Source organism: Carettochelys insculpta, chromosome 1 (assembly GCF_033958435.1).
Source record: "Carettochelys insculpta isolate YL-2023 chromosome 1, ASM3395843v1, whole genome shotgun sequence".
Taxonomy (NCBI): domain Eukaryota; kingdom Metazoa; phylum Chordata; order Testudines; family Carettochelyidae; genus Carettochelys; species Carettochelys insculpta.
Genome location: NC_134137.1, coordinates 252,878,470 through 252,896,824, shown reverse-complemented (window position 1 = coordinate 252,896,824; position 18,355 = coordinate 252,878,470). Strand labels below are relative to the sequence as shown.

Below are 18,355 nucleotides of genomic sequence, written 5' to 3'. Positions count from 1 at the left end.
GCACATACTCAGGACAGTTCAGAGACTAACTCTCTATGTAGATGGTACTTGGGATGCTGATCAGAATGAGTAAGATGCTTGCTGCATCTAGGAGTAGACTCTGGCCTGTGTATTGCTGTCAGATGAATGTAAACCAGTTAGTTCCTTTATTTCTGAAAAGCCCTCCTTGCACTATGGTGGAGAACAACAGCTTCCCCTTGAAATGGAAGTAAAAAGGGAATTCCATCCATTCTTAGCCCATTGTACCTACTACTTTGTAAACTTACAGTACAATATGTGCCAAGAAGTACTTGGTGGAATGAGTTTTAGGCAGATTTTATGTGTTGGCTGAATTCAGACCATGTAGTATAATTTGCAATTATAATGTTTGTAGTTTTATTATATTGAGGGTCAGAAACTAAGGTCTAATGGATTTCAAAGTTTTGCAGAGACCATTTCTAAGGGAATAAAGTCCCTAAGCAGTAAACTTCTGCACGTGTCCTAATGTAATATGAAAAGTGTCACTCTTCCCATTACATCAGTGCAAATATGGAAGTAATATGAACCAGAAAGCAGCCTCTTTTGCTGTTTCCTGAGGTGTTTGCCAAAGCTTCGCAGGGGTTTCAGCTTCTCTAGAGTTTTACAAGCTGTCTGTGAGAGAAAGTGTCATACCCATTTTTTCAGCACCAGAAAAGAATTTTACAAGTTATCCAATTGTGATTTGTACTTATTTATTTCATTTAAGTGGGACTTCCATGTAATAAAGCAAACATCAAAACAGAAATGCGCTTAGTATTTGTCTGTTTCTTTAGCTATTTTCAAAGATTTCTATGTAAAATGAAATCCAGCATCTCCTCCTGTTTGATCCTGTAGTTATTAGGATCCCAATTCATCATGTGCCAGATTTTATCCATCTGAGTAGTCCCATTAAAGTCAAGAGCTTGCTCACATAGTTAAAGTTAGGCATCTGCATATGTACTGGCTGAACCACCTAGTGGAACTGTATACAATTTCCAACAGAATCTTATGGAATATTAAACTGATTACCACATTAAATCTCAAGTGAGCTGTGTCAGAAGTTTCATAAGATGCTGGATCGAGCTCTGTGTCAATTTCTGAAATCATATGAAGTGTGTTGCGTTCATATTTTTGCTATAAGCATGGTGGGTTAGATTGTGTTTTGTTTCAACTTTTCTGTATCCAAAATTCAGAGGAAAACTTAGGTAGGGAAGCAAAGGAAACAATTGTACTCCTGCATTGTCTTCTCATTGAGGAGGGGGCATAATGTGGTACTGGAATAGTGATATTGTTGACCCAATTTTGACAATGTAGCAAGATCAGATAGAGAAGAAGATGGTCCCTGTGAGGTTTTCCACAAGTCTTTGATAGTTAATATGAAAGGGAATGACTAATTGTGAATAAAAACCTGTACAAAAGGTGAACAGATCCCTGTTGAAGTCTGCTAGGGTTTGGAAGTTTTCTGCAGTACAGAAGGCCTGAATGTTTCACATTTATCTGAAGTTAAAAGGCTGAAATTAAGTTGTAAAGATTATATTTCAACAGACCTGGCATTCCTTTTCTCCCCCCAAAATAATACCGACGCTATCCTGCAGCCATCTCCAAAAATAAAATAAAATAAAACAAAACAACATAAAGATTCCATATTAGCTGGCTGTCACATCCTATTAGCATTCCCCTTAAAGACAGAAGACACGGGGAAAAATACCTTAGAACCACCCCATAAATCAGTATGTTCTACAACCTAGTTCTTAGGGAATAGTTAAATTTTCTGCTATGACTCTTCCCCCTCTTCCTCCAAATACTTTTCTTCCAACCCCACTCTCTCCTTTGGGTAGTTATTTCCTCCAAGCCTGCTTCCTACCTTTGTGCATGTATTCCTGAATTACCCATAAGGCACAAGTGTCACACACTTTCATCTCTGCTCGGAATGGAAGAAGTTAAACACATCTGAGTATGGACACCTCTGTCCAGTGATGCTTACCATGAAATGAGCATCTAATGTTGTCACTTCCTCTGTCTTCTCTGCAATTACCCAGCTCATTTGACCAACAATAATGGATATCCAATAATAGAACTCAGCCGAAAGAATGAATTAAGCTTTTAAACCAGCAGAGCAGATGCCAGTTGACTACCTGTTCATGTCATTTGAATGGGGAGCATGTTAATGTATATCTTCCAAGATTATAGATGTATTTTCATGGTTCTCCCACCTTAGAAACGTTTTTCATTTTGATGAAGAGATGGAGCAGAAAGGAGATTTTTCCCTTTTTGGTATTTAGTACAATCCAAATCAGATTGTACATTTAGTACAGATCCAAATAACATGTGATTAGCTGCATCTTGAACAAACCTTTTGGAATTAAGACAAACTATTCTGAATTAACTTAAACCTTAATGAATTAAATTTATAGATTTGGGGCCACTGTACTGTATTAAAACACAATTGTTTGTGTATTGTTGTGGAATACATACAATTGTTTGTGTATTGTTCTGTTTTTGAGCTCTGTGGAACCACCCCCTGGAGATTTTTGCATAAATGAGTTCAGACTGGATTCTCTATGGACTGCTAGACAAAAGAAGGATTTTGCAATAAATAGCCTGCTTTTTAAGTAGGCTCAGGCTGCCTTCATGATCCAAAAACAACAAGAAGTCCTGTGGCACCTTATAGACTAACTGATATTTTGGAGCATAAGTTTTCAGGGGCAAAGACCCACTTCATTGTGATGAAGTGGGACTTTTCTCCCGAAAGCTTATGCTCTAAGATATCTGTTAGTCTATAAGGTGCCACAGGACTTCTTGTTGTTTTTGAAGATACAGACTAACATGGCTACCTCTCTGATACTTGACTTCATGATCCAACCAACAGACAGGATTCCTGGTACAACAAGGACCCCAATCCTAGGAAATGGTTGGAAGTACTGGAGCTGCTGAAGCCCGCATATCTGGAGGCTTCTCTGAGCTAGAGGGGTGATGAATTTTAAACCACAAGAAAACACCCTGGGTGGGATTTTGAAGGACTGCTCCTTCCAGATCCCATGATAAGATTGGGATGATCTCTGGTAAACTTAGTAGGATGGATACAGGTTCTGCTGTTGTTTTAAATATGTTGTCCCTGTCGTGCTTTTAACTATAAGAATAAAATAAACTTTCATGAAAAGAACTGTGGGGTAACTATAACTGTGGACAGTCATGCTGTTAACGAGCTCTGAAGAAAAAGCAAGCAGGCCTGCTTGGGTAACGTGTCACTGCTGGAAATAACACAGTGAAAGCAGGGAACTCTTCATCTAGGAATTACACTGGTCAGAAGTGGGAGAGAGACACCCTTCTCAGGCTGCAGAAAGGGAAGCCAGAAACCTGAGAGTAGATACCCATGCTGAAGCACTGAGGGAGAATACACGTGCATTGCTTGTGACAAAAAATGGTGTATCCAGATTTGAGCTCTTGGAAATGTGATTAATTTGCAAATTACAGAAATGAAAATACTGTAATTTCCACCCAATTTTGGTATTATCCATTCAGTTTCCATGAAATGGCCTCTGTAGAGAAGTTTTGCAGTGGCTGAAGTTAGACGATCAACAGCTCTGTACTGCCAGATTGCCAGAGTGGTCTATAAGGAGGGCATCTTGCAGTTTTGTGGACTCTGTTCTGCCTATTGCTGTAGAACAACAAATGGCATTTTTTGGTTTTTTTGTTTCGTGCTTTTGTTGTTTTTTTCTTTTTTGTTTGTTTGTTTTTTGTTTCTAGTAGTTGTGGTTCCAGAGTACTGTGTAGTATATGTCTCTTCAGAGATTTTGCTGCCTTTCCTTGAGGAGAAGGTAAGGACAATTTCTTAAGAAATCTTCAGGAATTGGTACCATCAACATGCTCAGACCTTGATCCTAAAACTGCATCCACACAAGTGGACTCATAGTCCATGTGAAGCCCCAGGGTCTGTGAATATGAATAGGTCTGCCCACACAGATGCAACTGAAAGACTGAGACCATAATCAATTTTCGGGTAGCTTTGTTGCCTAACACAGAAGTGAAAAAAATGTTGAGACTGACAGTCATTGGTGCAGCATTCATTCTAAAACAACTGCAGCATATCCCTGTTTTAATTCCCTCTTGTATATCACAACTTAAACAGAAAATCTATAAATAAAACTGGAGAAAGAATTGCTTAAGGAGATGTGTGTAAAGTAGTGGAATGTCTTAATTACAGTTTAGCTGTCTGAATGCGTGGAGCCTTATTTACAGTAAACCACTCTTCACTTATTAACTGCTCTACTCACTTAATGGATAAAAATGAATGATTTTTACAGTATTAGTCAAGTGAAGCAGGATACTATGAGACAAGATTTGTCAAATAAACACTCAGAGAATTTTCCTCTTTCAAACAGGACGTACAATTACTAAATCAAGTGCTCTAAATTAATTTTCAGGAATCTGTGGGCATAAGATCTTAGGAAACATCCTGATAGTAAACAAATATCTAGCCTGAGCTTTTTAGAGAACAATACAATGTCAAGGACACTTTACTGACTTCAAATTTCTAAAAGAAGAACTACATTGACACAATTGTATGATCTGAGTCTGCATAATGGGAATTACAGCATGAATAAACTGCATTGTTGTTTCAGGCAAAAATACTTAAATGGCTGTAAATAAATGGCAGATTTATTTTTCCTTTTTTGACATTTCTCAATAATTCATATTTAACATTTTACTAAAAACTCTCTCCAAAAGACTGTCACATTTCCTTTTCAATGTGAGCTCCAAATAGCCACTCCATTTCAGTTACTGTCATAAAGCATGTACATTGTATGTACAAATACGTATGTTACCTGGGCAATTTTCCAGTGAAACACTCTAATTTGAAAGGGACAGCCAATCTTAATCACAACATTTACAATGATCAACTATCACAAAAACTAACACATCTTGTTAGCCTTTGATGGGAAGTGTGCATTGATAAGTTCCTACAGTTGTGATTACAGCACAATATTAGGGAGCCATAGCGTCTGGATGTGATTCAAAGCTGTCCCACAGATTCCTCCTTGCATGTGAATGTGCATGGCAGCTTCCGAGAACCGTGGCAGATAAGTATTAAACTGTATGAACGTGGTTCATCCAAGTAGCTGTTGTCAATATCGCTTCTGATACTTTGAAAAACTTCTGTCTCTTTATACACTGTTTGATTCTAGTACTGTACTGATTGGCTTTGGATGGGTATAAGCCTAGGGCACAATGAAGATGAAGCAGTGATCATTGGCCAGATACCTTGGGCCAGTGATATCTTGAAGAAAAAATGCATAAAAAGGCGTAATTGTTGACAAAGATCCTGTGCTATATCTTGAGGTTCCATAAACAGAACCAGTAAAGTCAGCCATTATGGCCGAGTAAAATTTGCTTTGTAAAAGGGGCTGGATTATAAAAGAAATTTTTTTGATTTGTGCCCATGCACCCCTTGTATTCAAAATCTCTTGTTTATACAAGCAGATGGCCACTTGGGCACTCAAATGCTAAAGACTACACTCATGTAGATGCACTCTGCTGTTAGCAAATTAGACACTCCATTGTCAATTTGGTCTAGCAGTCTTTGGGTAGGTCTACACCACACAGTTTTGTTGACAAAATGTATGTCAACACTAAAAGTCGACAAAACAGAACTCACCAGTGGGTGTTCACACTTCCTCCCTCTGTCAACAGAACATGTCCACTCTGGGGACACCATCATTGGCAGTGTGAGCAGTGTGGTATTATGGGACAGCAAAGTTGATTGCATCTTGGGCTCCCCTCCACGTTCTCTGACAGCCTTCTCAGCTGCTGGGTGTGGCATCAAGAGTAGCTCTGTGAGCTCTGCAGGCTAAGGAATGCCAACGCAACAGAGCAGTCTCTCCCCGCTCCTCCTGCAGCAGCAGTTGGCCTGTTTCTGTGTTCCTAGAGCATGGCAGAACAGGAGCACTCCAATGATCTGCTATTTCTTTGTTCCCCAGATGAGCAGCACACTCCGGCTATGGCTAGACTAGAGGCATTTGTCGGCAGACGTTTGTGTTGTAAGATACCTTGCGACAAAACTTCTGTCGACAGATCACTTCTAGACCACAGGGTGGATCAAAAGGGCAATCTGCTTAGTTGACAGAGAGTGACCAGCAAAAAAAGACACCCAGCAGACAGAGTTACGTGGTTCCCCAGAGGCCTTTTCTGTTGATAGAGGCCCCCGTCCCCCTGGAATGTCCAGACCAGCATTTTGTCAACAGATCTCTGTCAACAGCAGAATTCTTCCTCATGCCAAGTGGGGTACGGCTGTTGACAAAAGCACTGTGTTCTTTTGACTTACTGTGAACAGAATGCGCTTGGCAATCTGGACACTCTGTGGGTTTTGTCAACAAAATGGCCATTTAGTCAACAAAATCCTTTAATTTAGACATAGCCTCAGATGGCAAATGCTCCCCAGAGCTTTGAAAGGGGAGGGGTGCATGCCTACAGGGCAGCAGAGATCAAAACACTGAACAGGCATTGTGGGATACTGGTGGAAAATATGTCTTTGACAAAACAAACAACAGTGTCTACATTGGTTGTTTGTCGGCAGTAAAGGAGGGGAAAAAGAAAAAAAATTCTCTCATAGGAGTGGAAGTTTTTGTCACCAACCTGAGTGTTTTTCTTGACAAAAGTCATGTTCCAGTGTATGCAAGGCAGTTTTCAGAGACAAAACTGGGTAATGTAGAGAAAGCCTTGGAAGGAAAAAAAAGGTGGCAGGTGACAAAAGGAATGTTTAATATTTTGCTTTTCATATATTACACTTTGATGAAGAACTCTGTGTATGTGAAATCTAGGCAGATTTACCATATATTGCTGATAGGGGCAGCTTTCTGCATATCACCAGTGTTTTAAAAAGAATATTCAAGAGGAGAATGCGTCGAGCCTATTGCTTTGGGTGAATTCTCCTCCTTCTCCTGCCCCACCCACCTTTTTTTCTCTAATTTCTCCACATACTTTTTGGAAATGAGCAGTGAATTCATCCAAGTCGCATCAATTTCCTACACAGACTTCCCTCAGTACAACTGATATGTTTCCTAAGATAAGCATCGAATTCATAGTGAAGAAGATTAATCATACAAAAAAAATTAAAACTATTATAGCCATGAAGACAGAACAGGGACCATATCTGAGTACATTTTTAATGATGAGACTCAACGTAACCCACATTTTTGAAGTGTTGGCTCAGTCCACAATTCCAAACGTGGTTAGTGGCATTGGAAGATTCCTTTCCAGTCCTGTTCTTTGTCCTGTAGTACACTAGGCATGTAAGTCAATTGCAGATGCGCAATTCTAGCTACGGCAATTATGTAGCTAGCATCAACTTATCTGCAGTTGACTTACCTGACTGCCCTCACTGAGGAAGGTCAAAGGGGGTTTCTTCCATAAATCTCCCTTACTCCTTGCAATAATGAGGAGCAGAGGGTGGTCAACTGCCAGCCATGAAAGGTCAATGTTCTGCACCCCTACCAGGTGCATAATATTGAACCCTGGAAGATCACTGAGCAGGTCAATCTTCTGGGTAATGGAGACATGGCCTTCCATACTGCTCCGTGTTTCACCATTATGTGTCAACACTTTTTGACATACCACCTCTGTGAGGACAACATTTACTCCAGAACAGTGGGCCAGTACGAGACCTATGCAACACTTAAGTTTCACTTGCCTTCTCCAAATTCAGCCTTTTGCCCCCCTCTGCATAGGGGTGATTAGGGCAGTTGAGCCTGTGTTGCCAGTTTAAGAGCAGATAGGAATAAACGGTTTTCAAAGTTGTGGGGTCCTTTTGAAAAGGAGCCCCGTCTGGGCGAGCCGCGTGGTGGCAAGCTGCGTCAATTTCGAAGTGCCGCAGCTGCTGGCATTCTAATGAGGTGCTGAATATGTATTTCGGCGCTTCATTAGTAAACTTTGAAATGGCCATTTACATGGCCATTTCGAAGTTTTGGGCTAGTGTAGACACGGCCAAGTGGAGGTGAAAAATGAAGCAATTAAAAAACAAAACCAAGAAGAATATTAAAAGAAGAAGGGGAGAAAAGAGGAAAAAAGGAAGGACTTTGGGCAGAATTATGTAAATTTAAATGAGCAGAAATAGCTTATTTTAAAAGAAAATAAAATGACCAGGACTGTGGGCAAGTACAGACAGAAAAGTGATAGAGAAAACACTGTGGCAAGATGACTTGCACAGCTCACTCATATCTTCACTATGCATGAGCCATATAAGTCCTGGCAATGAAATCTGCACATTTGACCATGCTATCATATATTCTTTATAGAACACACATGCTCCATGGCTATGTCTACATGAGAAGCTTTTCCTGGCAAAACGGGGCTTTTGTTGTGAAAATCCACGGAGCGTTTACACTCAAAATGTTCTTTGACAGTTTGTTGACAAAACCCTGTACATTCGCTGGCACCATTATACCTCTTCCACATTCAGGTATAATGCCCCTCTCAACAGTATTCTGTCGATGAACCAGCTGTGTAGATGCTGCAGGGCACTTTTGTCAAGAGAGAGGGCTTCCAGTTCACTGGGCAGCCCTGTTTTCTGAGCTTCCGGTAAGCCATTCTGTCGAGAGAGGGCTGGGCACTCTGGCTTCTCTCTCTTGACAGAGTGGATTGCTTTTTCCATCTGCTTTTATGTGTAGACACAATCTGTCAATGAAAGTTTTGCTGGGGAATCCTTTCCAACAGTCACTTCTGTCAACAGAGGCTTCTCTTGTAGACGTAGCCCATGTGTTATCTGTGCACATATTCCAAAGGCAATATCTCTCTACCACTGAGGGAAGTTGAACATTGTTTTGCTGAGCCCTGCTTGGAACATTCTCCCCTGGCTGAAGTCACCACTGTGGATCTGGTCTGGCTTGGGGTTGAATCAGACTTTGTTATCCTGTTAATGGTTCCCTGAACTATCCAGACTTCTATTTAGCTTCACTTTTATTCTCCTCCACACACAAATCAGCCTGTGTTGTATCACATACTGCTTTTCATGCTCATGGTGTTTGTTTTTTCCCTTGCTTGTGAGTCTGCGTTGCTTGCATGCACTGCCAGATTATCTATTTCCTCTCAATTCATGGCACCAATCCAGCAAGGCAGTTGAACCAGTGCTTAAGTTTGAACACATGACTTCGATGTCACTATTCACATGCTTAAAGTTAAAGAGTCATTAAATCCCTTGATAGCTCAGGGCCTTTAATGCTTAGACATTGTTTTTTATGCTGACCGTGTGTTTTTGCTGCACCTAACATAAAGAGGTGTCAATCTTAATTGTACCCTTCAGTTGCTACTGTAATATAATGACAAATAGTAATTCATCATTATTAATATTTATTAAAATATTGCCCAAGGACCACCTGCAAACACAAAATAGCACAGAGTTTCTGCCCCAAAGATCTTACAGTCAAAAGTGGAAAGCCACACAGTAAGTGAGAAGCATGTAACATACTAGCAGAGTGAACAGTAAGATGATTTACATCCTACAGCAAAGAAATTTCAGGACCAGACTCCAAAGAGAAATTTCTGAGCTACAATTCATCTGAAAATTCGATGCCCTCAGCTCTGGCTTAAACAAAGACTGCGAATGGCTGGCTAAATACAGAAGCAGCTTCCCCTCCCTTGGTGTTCACACCTCCAGATCAACTGCTGGTAGTAAGCCTCACCCTTGCTGACTGAGCTAACCTTGTTATCCCCACCCTTGCTCTGGTTTATTTATACCTGGCCCTGCAGATTTCCAAGATCAGCATCTGATGAAGTGAGTCTGTGCTCACGAAAGCTCATGCTCAGAACTTTTCTGTTAGTCTATAAGGTGCCACAGGACCCTTTGTTGCTACTATGACGATTGTACATGTCACAGGTGAAGTGATATTATGGTATAGATGAGATGAGATACTCTTATGGTCAGGTCTTCTTTTGAAGCAAAACCATTAATCAAATGGCTCAGCCAAGGCATGAAGTTGGACTGTTATTTGTTTTGAATCCCTGGAGGCACACTGAAGCAAGACCATTTCTTTGTGAGTCTCCTGAGGAATGACTCACAAAAGTTGAAGTAACAGCTCGTGTCTTCACATATGCCTGTGTGCTAGATTTTTTTTTAAATACATGGCTGAAAAAATTCAGAATGTGTAGCAGCAGAAATTTTGAAAGGTATTTTTATTTGATTATTGGCTGTGTTTGATTTTCGCTCTCTCTCTCTCTCTCTTTCCTTTATAGCAGTTGTATGCTGCCCAGCTTGCTGCAATGCAAGTGTCTCCGGGAGGCAAGATACCTGGAATACCCCAAGGCAGCCTTGGTGCTGCTGTATCCCCTACCAGTATCCACACAGACAAGAGCACAAACAGTCCTCCAGCCAAAAGCAAGGTACTGTGCCATTTTAAAGGAGCACATGTTGCACCTTTGTGTTTCTATCTCAGTATTTACCTGGTCCCTATTAATATGATACCTGATGACCTCCCAGTTGTTTACAGATTTATCGTCACAATACCTCTGGGAAACAGGGGAAACACTCATATCCCTCTTTAACTTATAGGGTATTCAGGCACAGTAAGTGACATACCCAAGGTCTCAGAGGAAGCCAGTAAGAGCTGGAACTGAATGCAGCTGTTAAGAATCCCATCTGGTGCCTGATTCACAAGGTTATTTCTTCCATACGTTGGTAAAAGACTAAGGCTGCATGCCTCCCATTCTAGCACACAACTCCTGTTCTCCCCCTTACCTTTAACTTTACCCCTATGAGTGGTACTGCAGCAAAAGGTGATAATAGCATGGCATCTCATACAGGCCCAAATTCTGTCTTGGGTTCATGCACAGAAATCAGTGGGGACTGTCTGTATGAATCCAGTGGCAGGACTGGCTTTCAGCTGGTCGCTGTTGTATCACAGAACAGAGGTTAATCTTGTTTATATAATAAGGAGTCTACCAAGAGTAATTTGGAAGTGATAGGAGTATGAGATATGTATTCTCTTTGAAGGAAAGGTTAGCCATTGTAGTCAGAGCTTTAAAACATTGCCTATGTTTGGCAAGCTGACTCCAGCTAAAACAAAGGCACAGAATGCATCATAGTCCATAACATGTTGGAACTTCATAGGACTATTGGCCAAGTGACATTAATTTGGTATTCTGTAATTTCTCAGCAGTTGTTTGTTGAGGATATGGTTGGTTAAAGTCAGAATTAGATTCTCTCAGAGTAAATTGAGCATACTTTTAAATGCCTATATCACTGTCCCTCCATGTTCCTTACCTGGACAAGGTGACGTAGGTTAAATGAACATACTGAATAAATTAGAGAAGTCTTTTTTGTGTTGCAAAATCAACATCTGTAATTTTGGTCAATTTATTTCAGAGGTGCATACAGTGGGTCATAAGAGCTTGAAGAAAATGTCTTCCGTATCTTCTGCTTGCTTTCCTCTTTGGGTTAGCATTAATATTCTGTAGATATTGTTTCAGCAACCATATCCATTCTGAGCAGGATGGTGATAAACCTGAACCAAGCGTGCCAATGAATCAAGATCAAGTTCTGTGTTCAGGGGAAATACTCCAATGATGTTCAGTGAAACTACTTGCATATGTACAACACAGGTTGTACCGCCATTTATGTCTATGTCTGATTATAGATAGAAATAGTTATAAATAACAGATAAATAATCAAATATATTAGCTGGGATTTTCAAAAGCGGCTGGGTGACATCAGAGTACAAGTCACACTGACATTAAAGTGGAAGTTGTGCTCCTAAATCACTTATATGGTTTTGAAAATTCTACTTGTTTTCGCTTTTATCTCCTAATTGTCTATTATTTGAGCTGTTCTGTCCATCTAATGACCAACTCATTAAATCCATTGTCCAGAATAAGTCTGACTCAAATTATTTCTCAGGTGACCTTAGGAACTTGGTCATATTTTGAAGTGGCACTCCCTATTTTAGCTATTGTAAAACTACTGGAAAGGAGATAGCCACCCCCATTTAAGGGACAGGAAAAACCTGATGAAACGCGTCCTTTCTTTCCTTCAGTGTCCTCTAGCAGGCTGTCCACTTCCTTTATCAAGACAGAAAAGATTCCTTGAATTGACAATAGCATCTTAATTTTTAGCCTAACAGTAGAGGCTGTACAGATTAAAAATAGATTGACAAATAAATGAATACCATTGTCAGCTCAATGAGATTCATGGTCAAAAAAATGAAAGGAATACATGGGAGCCAGATCCCATTGTGTTAATGAATGAATCTGAAGGTCTGCATTCATTTTCTCCTCTTCTCGGTGCAGACTTTCTGACTTCCCAAAGATTTTTTCCGTCGGAGGGACATCTCTTTCGTGTAGTGCAAAGCTGTCAATTGTATAGCCGTTTGGCCTTCGGCAGTGTATTTCTTTTTCAGATAGTTGTTTGTATGATTAACAGGAGATTTTTAGGCATTTTATAAGAGTTTTCTGTTTGTGTCCAACAGCTTGTTAAACAGATTCCACTGCACTTAAGATTCTCAGACTGGTTTTGCATATACCTGGCACAAACTGAATATCTGATGAAATCTTGTGGAAGGACAGTATTTATATTATGATATTTGTGGAATTATAAGGCCTACCAGATTGATAATGTCAGCAAGACATCCTCTTGGTAGCTATCAAAATCGGCTCTGTTCTGTTGCTTCTTATGCATAGGTGTTGTAGCATCTTTGGCTTATAGCGTGGAGAAGCATGCAAACAAAACTTACCTGCGCATGTGTGTGCTCATGCACACACACACACACAAGAGTGGGCTACTAGGAAAGGAGGGGGGCTCCAAAAGGCTGTAAAACTGTGCAGCATGAGCCTTCTGATGCATGCTGTTTTCAATCTGCTGTGTGCCAGTTGGAGGCTCAGAGAGAGAGCGTAAGGATAATGCTGAGAAATGATAGAGTGGCTGTGACCTCCAAGCTCAGCCTGGAAACCCAAGACATTGATTTCACTTAGCATTCCTGCTGAGAAATCTGACGGAGTTCAGTTGTAATAAAAGAACAAGATTCTGTTCTAATGATAATGGCGTATGACAGACATATCACTTTGTCTGTCCTCAGCACCAGAGAGAGGAGAATTGTAGAAAGGTCAGCTGACCTGCCTGTGCTGTTGTGCAAGCGCTACACGGAGCTTTGAACTCAAGCACAGTAACACAATTTTATATATACAATATATGCACACACATACATACTAATGGTATATATATGACACTAAGCAGTAAAGTAATCTTTATAGTGTGCACACAAATTAAAATGAAACTTCTAAAACAGGGCAAAGGCTAAGATAGGAAGATGGAGGTGAATGTTCAATAGCACAAGAAACTGAATTCTGCATATTTGAACTGTGTGTAAGTACACGTGGTGATATGCCTTAGTTTGTATCTGCATGGGTCTTCCATTGGTTTTACAGAGCTTGTTTGCACAGCTCTTATTTCCAGCACTTTTTGCTTCTCATTACCTCATATTTCAACTCTTACCCATAAAGAGGGTTTCACAGTCTAATTTTTCCGGACAAAACCTGTTCATAAAGTTAGATCATGTTGTTTTTTCAGTGGTAGAAGCCTCATTAAGATGTAATACATAAAGTGTCCATATATGAACAGTTGGTGCCTTAGACAAGCTTTCAGGAGATTTTGTCTATTGAATCTCCTTGTGCAATCCATAGTTTACACTCGCCCAGCTTTGGAAATGTGCTCAGGCATTCACAGAAAAAGACCTGTGGGTCCCTTTTGAAAACACATGATTCCCCCCTCCCCCATGACTAGAAATTTAAATTTCCCTTACTGCTCTTTGCAAGGATTCTTCAAAGTCGACTTGGTAGCAGATGGAACAACTGCTGGCTCTAGATGTGCTAACAAACATCAGGGGGAGTTTGCCAAGGTTCATACTGTAAATCCAGTAAGACATGGAGACATCACTGAAACCCCTCTAAGACCTTGGCAACTTCTATGTTGGCAAGCCTTTTATCAGGGGCTCCTACCAGTGTTTGAACACTGATCTGTTCACACTAACTTGCCATCTTCTATATCACACTTGCCTTTCAACAGTTGTGTCTCCAAATGTTCGAAATCACTTCTTACTTTCTTGTGGCATGAGGATGTCCACAGAGGACAGTCACTATTATGTCTTGCTGCACATTCTGTTGAGTTTTCAGGCAGGAAACTGCGCTGGTGTCATGCATTTTTCCGGAATGGAATCTGTCTGCCAGAAATAAATGATTTAAGAAACAGGGCTGGTGGAATGGATCCAAAAGAAAATGTGTGTATCTTGCGGAAATGGATTTTAACACAGCTTCTCCTTTAGCAGTTTTTGTGACAGCCGGCATGTTAATCACACTATTCAAATTTACCAAGGCTTCCTCCATAGCCCCTGTGAAAGGCAACTATCTCTGCAACTTGCCAAATTGTGCTGGATTTCCAGAGTCTGTTTTAAGCACATGTTTGCTCATGCAGCTCAGTCAAATATTCAAGGTGGCTATGGCAGAAGTGGGAAGGAGAGAATAGGCACAAGTCAGGTTCAGTGTTGGAGGAGAGGCATAGTCCACCACCCAGAGTAACAGTTAACTTGCTGCCTAATGTGCATAACATGGGAGAGAATGAGTGTATCTGAAGAGACATTCTCTTCATAGCAATAAGGTTCTTAGCTACAAGTATGATCTCTCACTGGCCTCGGTGAGCTTTTGATGTAGGCCCTCTGTCTTTTTAAATGTGTCTGTATTAAAAAAGGAGTAGCTCAGCAACCATAAAACAGTACATCACTCATGTGCCCTCAAGTTCCCCTGCAATCCCTTGCACGTTCCCTGCGCTTTAGCTGTATTTGTTCAAGGCATATTAGTTCTTGGGTCAATAAGAGGCACCAAATTTCTGGTTTTATTAGGGTTTTCAATCTGTGCTCTGCCCTAACCCTGCTCCCACCCTATCTCTGTCCCCCAAACTCCTTTCCTCACATATCTTCCCACCCTGTTCCACTCCCCTACCCTAAAGCAGGCAACCTCCTCTCCCCTTGTTTCCTGTCCCTTGCCTTAGCAGGGGTGGGACTGGAAGTGGGAGGTGCTGGAAGGGGTGGGAGGAGCTCATCAGTGGAGCCCATTGTTTTATTCCTATGGATGTTCCAGCCCTGGAGCACCCATGGAGTAAGCATCCATGCTCGGTATAACTTGTAAATGCACCTAAATGTTTCCTTGATGTTCACCAAAGTGTCATGTATTGTCTGCACCCTCTGCAAAGACAAGAGCAATTCAGTGTGAAATGTGACAGGAGAATTCACGGGTGCTTTCCTTTTAACCCGTTAGGACCCCTGCCCTGACCCAAGTCAGAGTTGTGTCTCCATCAAAGACCACAGAATACAGTGTCCCCAGATCACATTTATTGTTCTTTTCAAATACTTCTGGCCATGATGTTACTGTTTACCCAGCTGTAGCACCTGGGAATTGTGACAAGGAAGGGAAAGGTGCTTCAGACAAGCCAGAAACAGCACTAACCAGTTGGATATACACAGTCAGATTCTCTTCAACTGCAAATGTCCACACAAATGTCAGTGTGGATCCTTAGGTGAGGCTGGTATTTTGTTTTCTCTTTGTCTGGGTCTCTGATCACCAAGGAGAAGAATGGATTAGAAGTTTGCTCTTGTGCCTGTAACCAGCAATGGAATCAACTTCAAAAAATTTAGGGCCAAATTTTCTCAGGAAGTGCAAATTCCGCTTAATCTGTCTGAAGGTTCTTTAGTGAAGGGAAAGTATCTGTTGACACCAAGCCAGTGTTGCAGTCACTTGCACTAGGCATATCCTCACCCCCTGCATAATGGGAAGGAGATAATGAGATGGGCCGTGAAGAAGATGAGTAGATCCCTTCATGGACCCAAAATTTGTATTTGCATCCACATCCACATCTTCAGGTGACGATACCCATAGATATAAAGCAGATATCCACAAATCTGCATGGTTCTAGAGACATAATTTGTATTTGACTCTGCAAAAATGAGGTAGGGATATCGGCACCCACACCTGAGGATGCAGGTTCCTGAAGATGTAAAGCAGATATTCACAGATTTGCAGGGCTTTCGGCGTGAGAGACTTGGTGCCAGCAATGTCAATTAGATTAGGATCGTTCCTGTTCCATCTTATACAAGGCCTGGGTGGGTCCAAATCAGAAAGCTGCAACCAGCTGGCTGTAGTATGTCCTGTCCACTTTATCTGACCCCAGCTTAAACATAACAGAACATCAGAATCTTAATGTCTAGTGTTCTGTACGTGGGAGTTTTAGATTAGATTGTTTCTCCCATCAAACCACCAATTCCTGCTGTCAGTTTAGCTGTTGAGTGGCAAGACTATTTTTTTGCACTTATGATAGGGCTTTTCCTGTTTTGTGATGGTGTTGGCTTTCACCCTGGAACATGCTATAGGTAAGGAATTTACTTCATGAATGCTGAATACACTGCTCATTCAAATGAAGAATATCAACATTCTGCCTTCTATAGCATTTTTTTAACCTCATTGTTTCAAAGCATTTTAGATACAACAATAAGTCCCCTTCACAACAGCACTGAGAGATAGATCAGAGACAGGAAGGGGCTGTCTGCATTAGGAGGATGACCCATTGTGACCCTCAACTGTGTAGGTAGTGTTTATAGCCAATACAGATGGGACCAAATGGTTTTCAACTTTGCTGCATGGTCCTAGAAGAGAGAGAGGGGAACAGAGTTAAATATCTTAGTGCAAGTATACTAAAGGCAACCATACAGCCCTTTATTGATGCAAGTTTTCAGCAACTGCTCAACTGTGCCTCAAAGGTGCCTTTCATCGGCAGGTGAGGCTATTCCTATGTAGAATGTGCACACTATTAAAGGATGTTTTTGGAATGAATGGACACAGTCTTTTCTGTTCCACTAATCTGGAAATCCCTCTAAAGGAATCCAGTGGACTTTTTGACACTGGAATAGAAATAATGTTATTCTGAGAGGTACTGAATGCATGGGTCCTCACACTTCAGTTAATATAATGGTTAGGATAAATTAATCACAAGCTCCCAACCTAAGACAAAAGGATTAAATGAACTGCCTAGGAGTTTTAGACTCGGTAGGGAAAGGTGATTTGTGCTCAGTATTGTGTATGTGTGTGCACATGTGTGCTTTAGAGAGAGACTGAGACTAGGTCTACACTGGCCACGGAAGATCAATCTTCCAGGGCGCCATTACATGCATGCACGAAACCGTGCATTCTGGGGTCAATGTAGACCCTGGAATTCCTTACGAGCCACAAGAATTAAGGAATGTCGATAGGAGGAGCACTCCCGTCAACATTCTGCAGTGAGCACAGGGACCAAAGTTGATGGCTGCAAAATTGAGTTTAGCTACTCAATTGGTACACCTAAAATTGTGTAGCAGCTGTCAACATTCCAATAAGCTGTAGACGTAGCTGCTCAATAGAAACAGACACAAAGTGGCAAAGTCAAATAGCAGACCTATGAGAGCCATGTATAAATCTGGAAAATGTTAGAGAGGTGTTTTGTTTTGTTTTTTTGGGGTGTGATGTTGGCTAAAGAGGCTTGTTACTGTAAGCTAAGAAACTGTTGTTGTGTTTGTATTCCCCCCTGTAGTTGGAGCAGCAGGACCTTTTTTTACATTCCTTATAAATAAACAAGATTACATTAAAAAATACCAGATTCTACCCCCAGCTGGAACATCCCCAGAGTTCCAAACTTTGACTAAATATTTGTGTCAAAAATGAGCAACCACATTTAGCTGTATCCATACTACAGTTAAAGTAGTGTGAACTTAAGCCATGTTCAAAAGTATAATTGTTCAGGGTTAACATTCCCCACTATCCTTCTCAAGCAACCCAACAGTGTTGTAACACAGTTCTAAAACAGTTAATACACACTTGCAATTCATATTATAGATTAGAAGATAAATACAGAGCGAGTGACTGACACTTGCTTCTGAGCTTTGACATTTAAACACCACCTTAAGTAGCACAGTATGTTCATCCCTGGATGGATAAAATGTAACCAACCTGTTCATTTAACTGGAAACCTCTTTTACTGTTTCGGTCTGCTAAGAGGAAATATTTGGAAAGAACTGTTGGTGACTGGTAGTGTGTTCCTCTCTGTTCCTTTTTTCCACTTACACAATAATTGCAAACAGCTAGGCACAGAAACACTCTCTACACTACTGAGCTTTCAGCAGCAAGACTGCGTTGGCACAGCCTGTTGCTAAATGTCGGTATGTGTGAATGCTGTTTGTCCGCATTCTTTCTGACAAAATGATTCTGGTCCCCACGAGCGGCTTTTGCTTTGTCAGCAGGAGAACACTCTCACCAACAAAGCAGAATTCACACTTGCTCTCACTGCAGCAAAAAAAGTACA

At 41.0% G+C, this 18,355-nt stretch overlaps 1 protein-coding gene across 8 annotated transcripts in view; it reads left to right on the top strand.

Annotated features, from left to right (window-relative positions):
• The window catches only part of SOX5 (SRY-box transcription factor 5), a 422,924-nt gene that overhangs the window by 321,280 nt on the left and 83,289 nt on the right, over positions 1-18,355 (top strand). For 7 of the 8 annotated variants that reach the window (XM_075004792.1, XM_075004831.1, XM_075004821.1 and 4 more), the window contains one exon: positions 10,222-10,368. In XM_075004792.1, the coding sequence (XP_074860893.1) occupies positions 10,222-10,368 (147 nt within the window). Of the gene's footprint in view, positions 1-10,221; positions 10,369-10,635; positions 10,644-18,355 lie in introns of those variants that run through there. The other variant, XM_075004840.1, reaches the window with a different exon arrangement.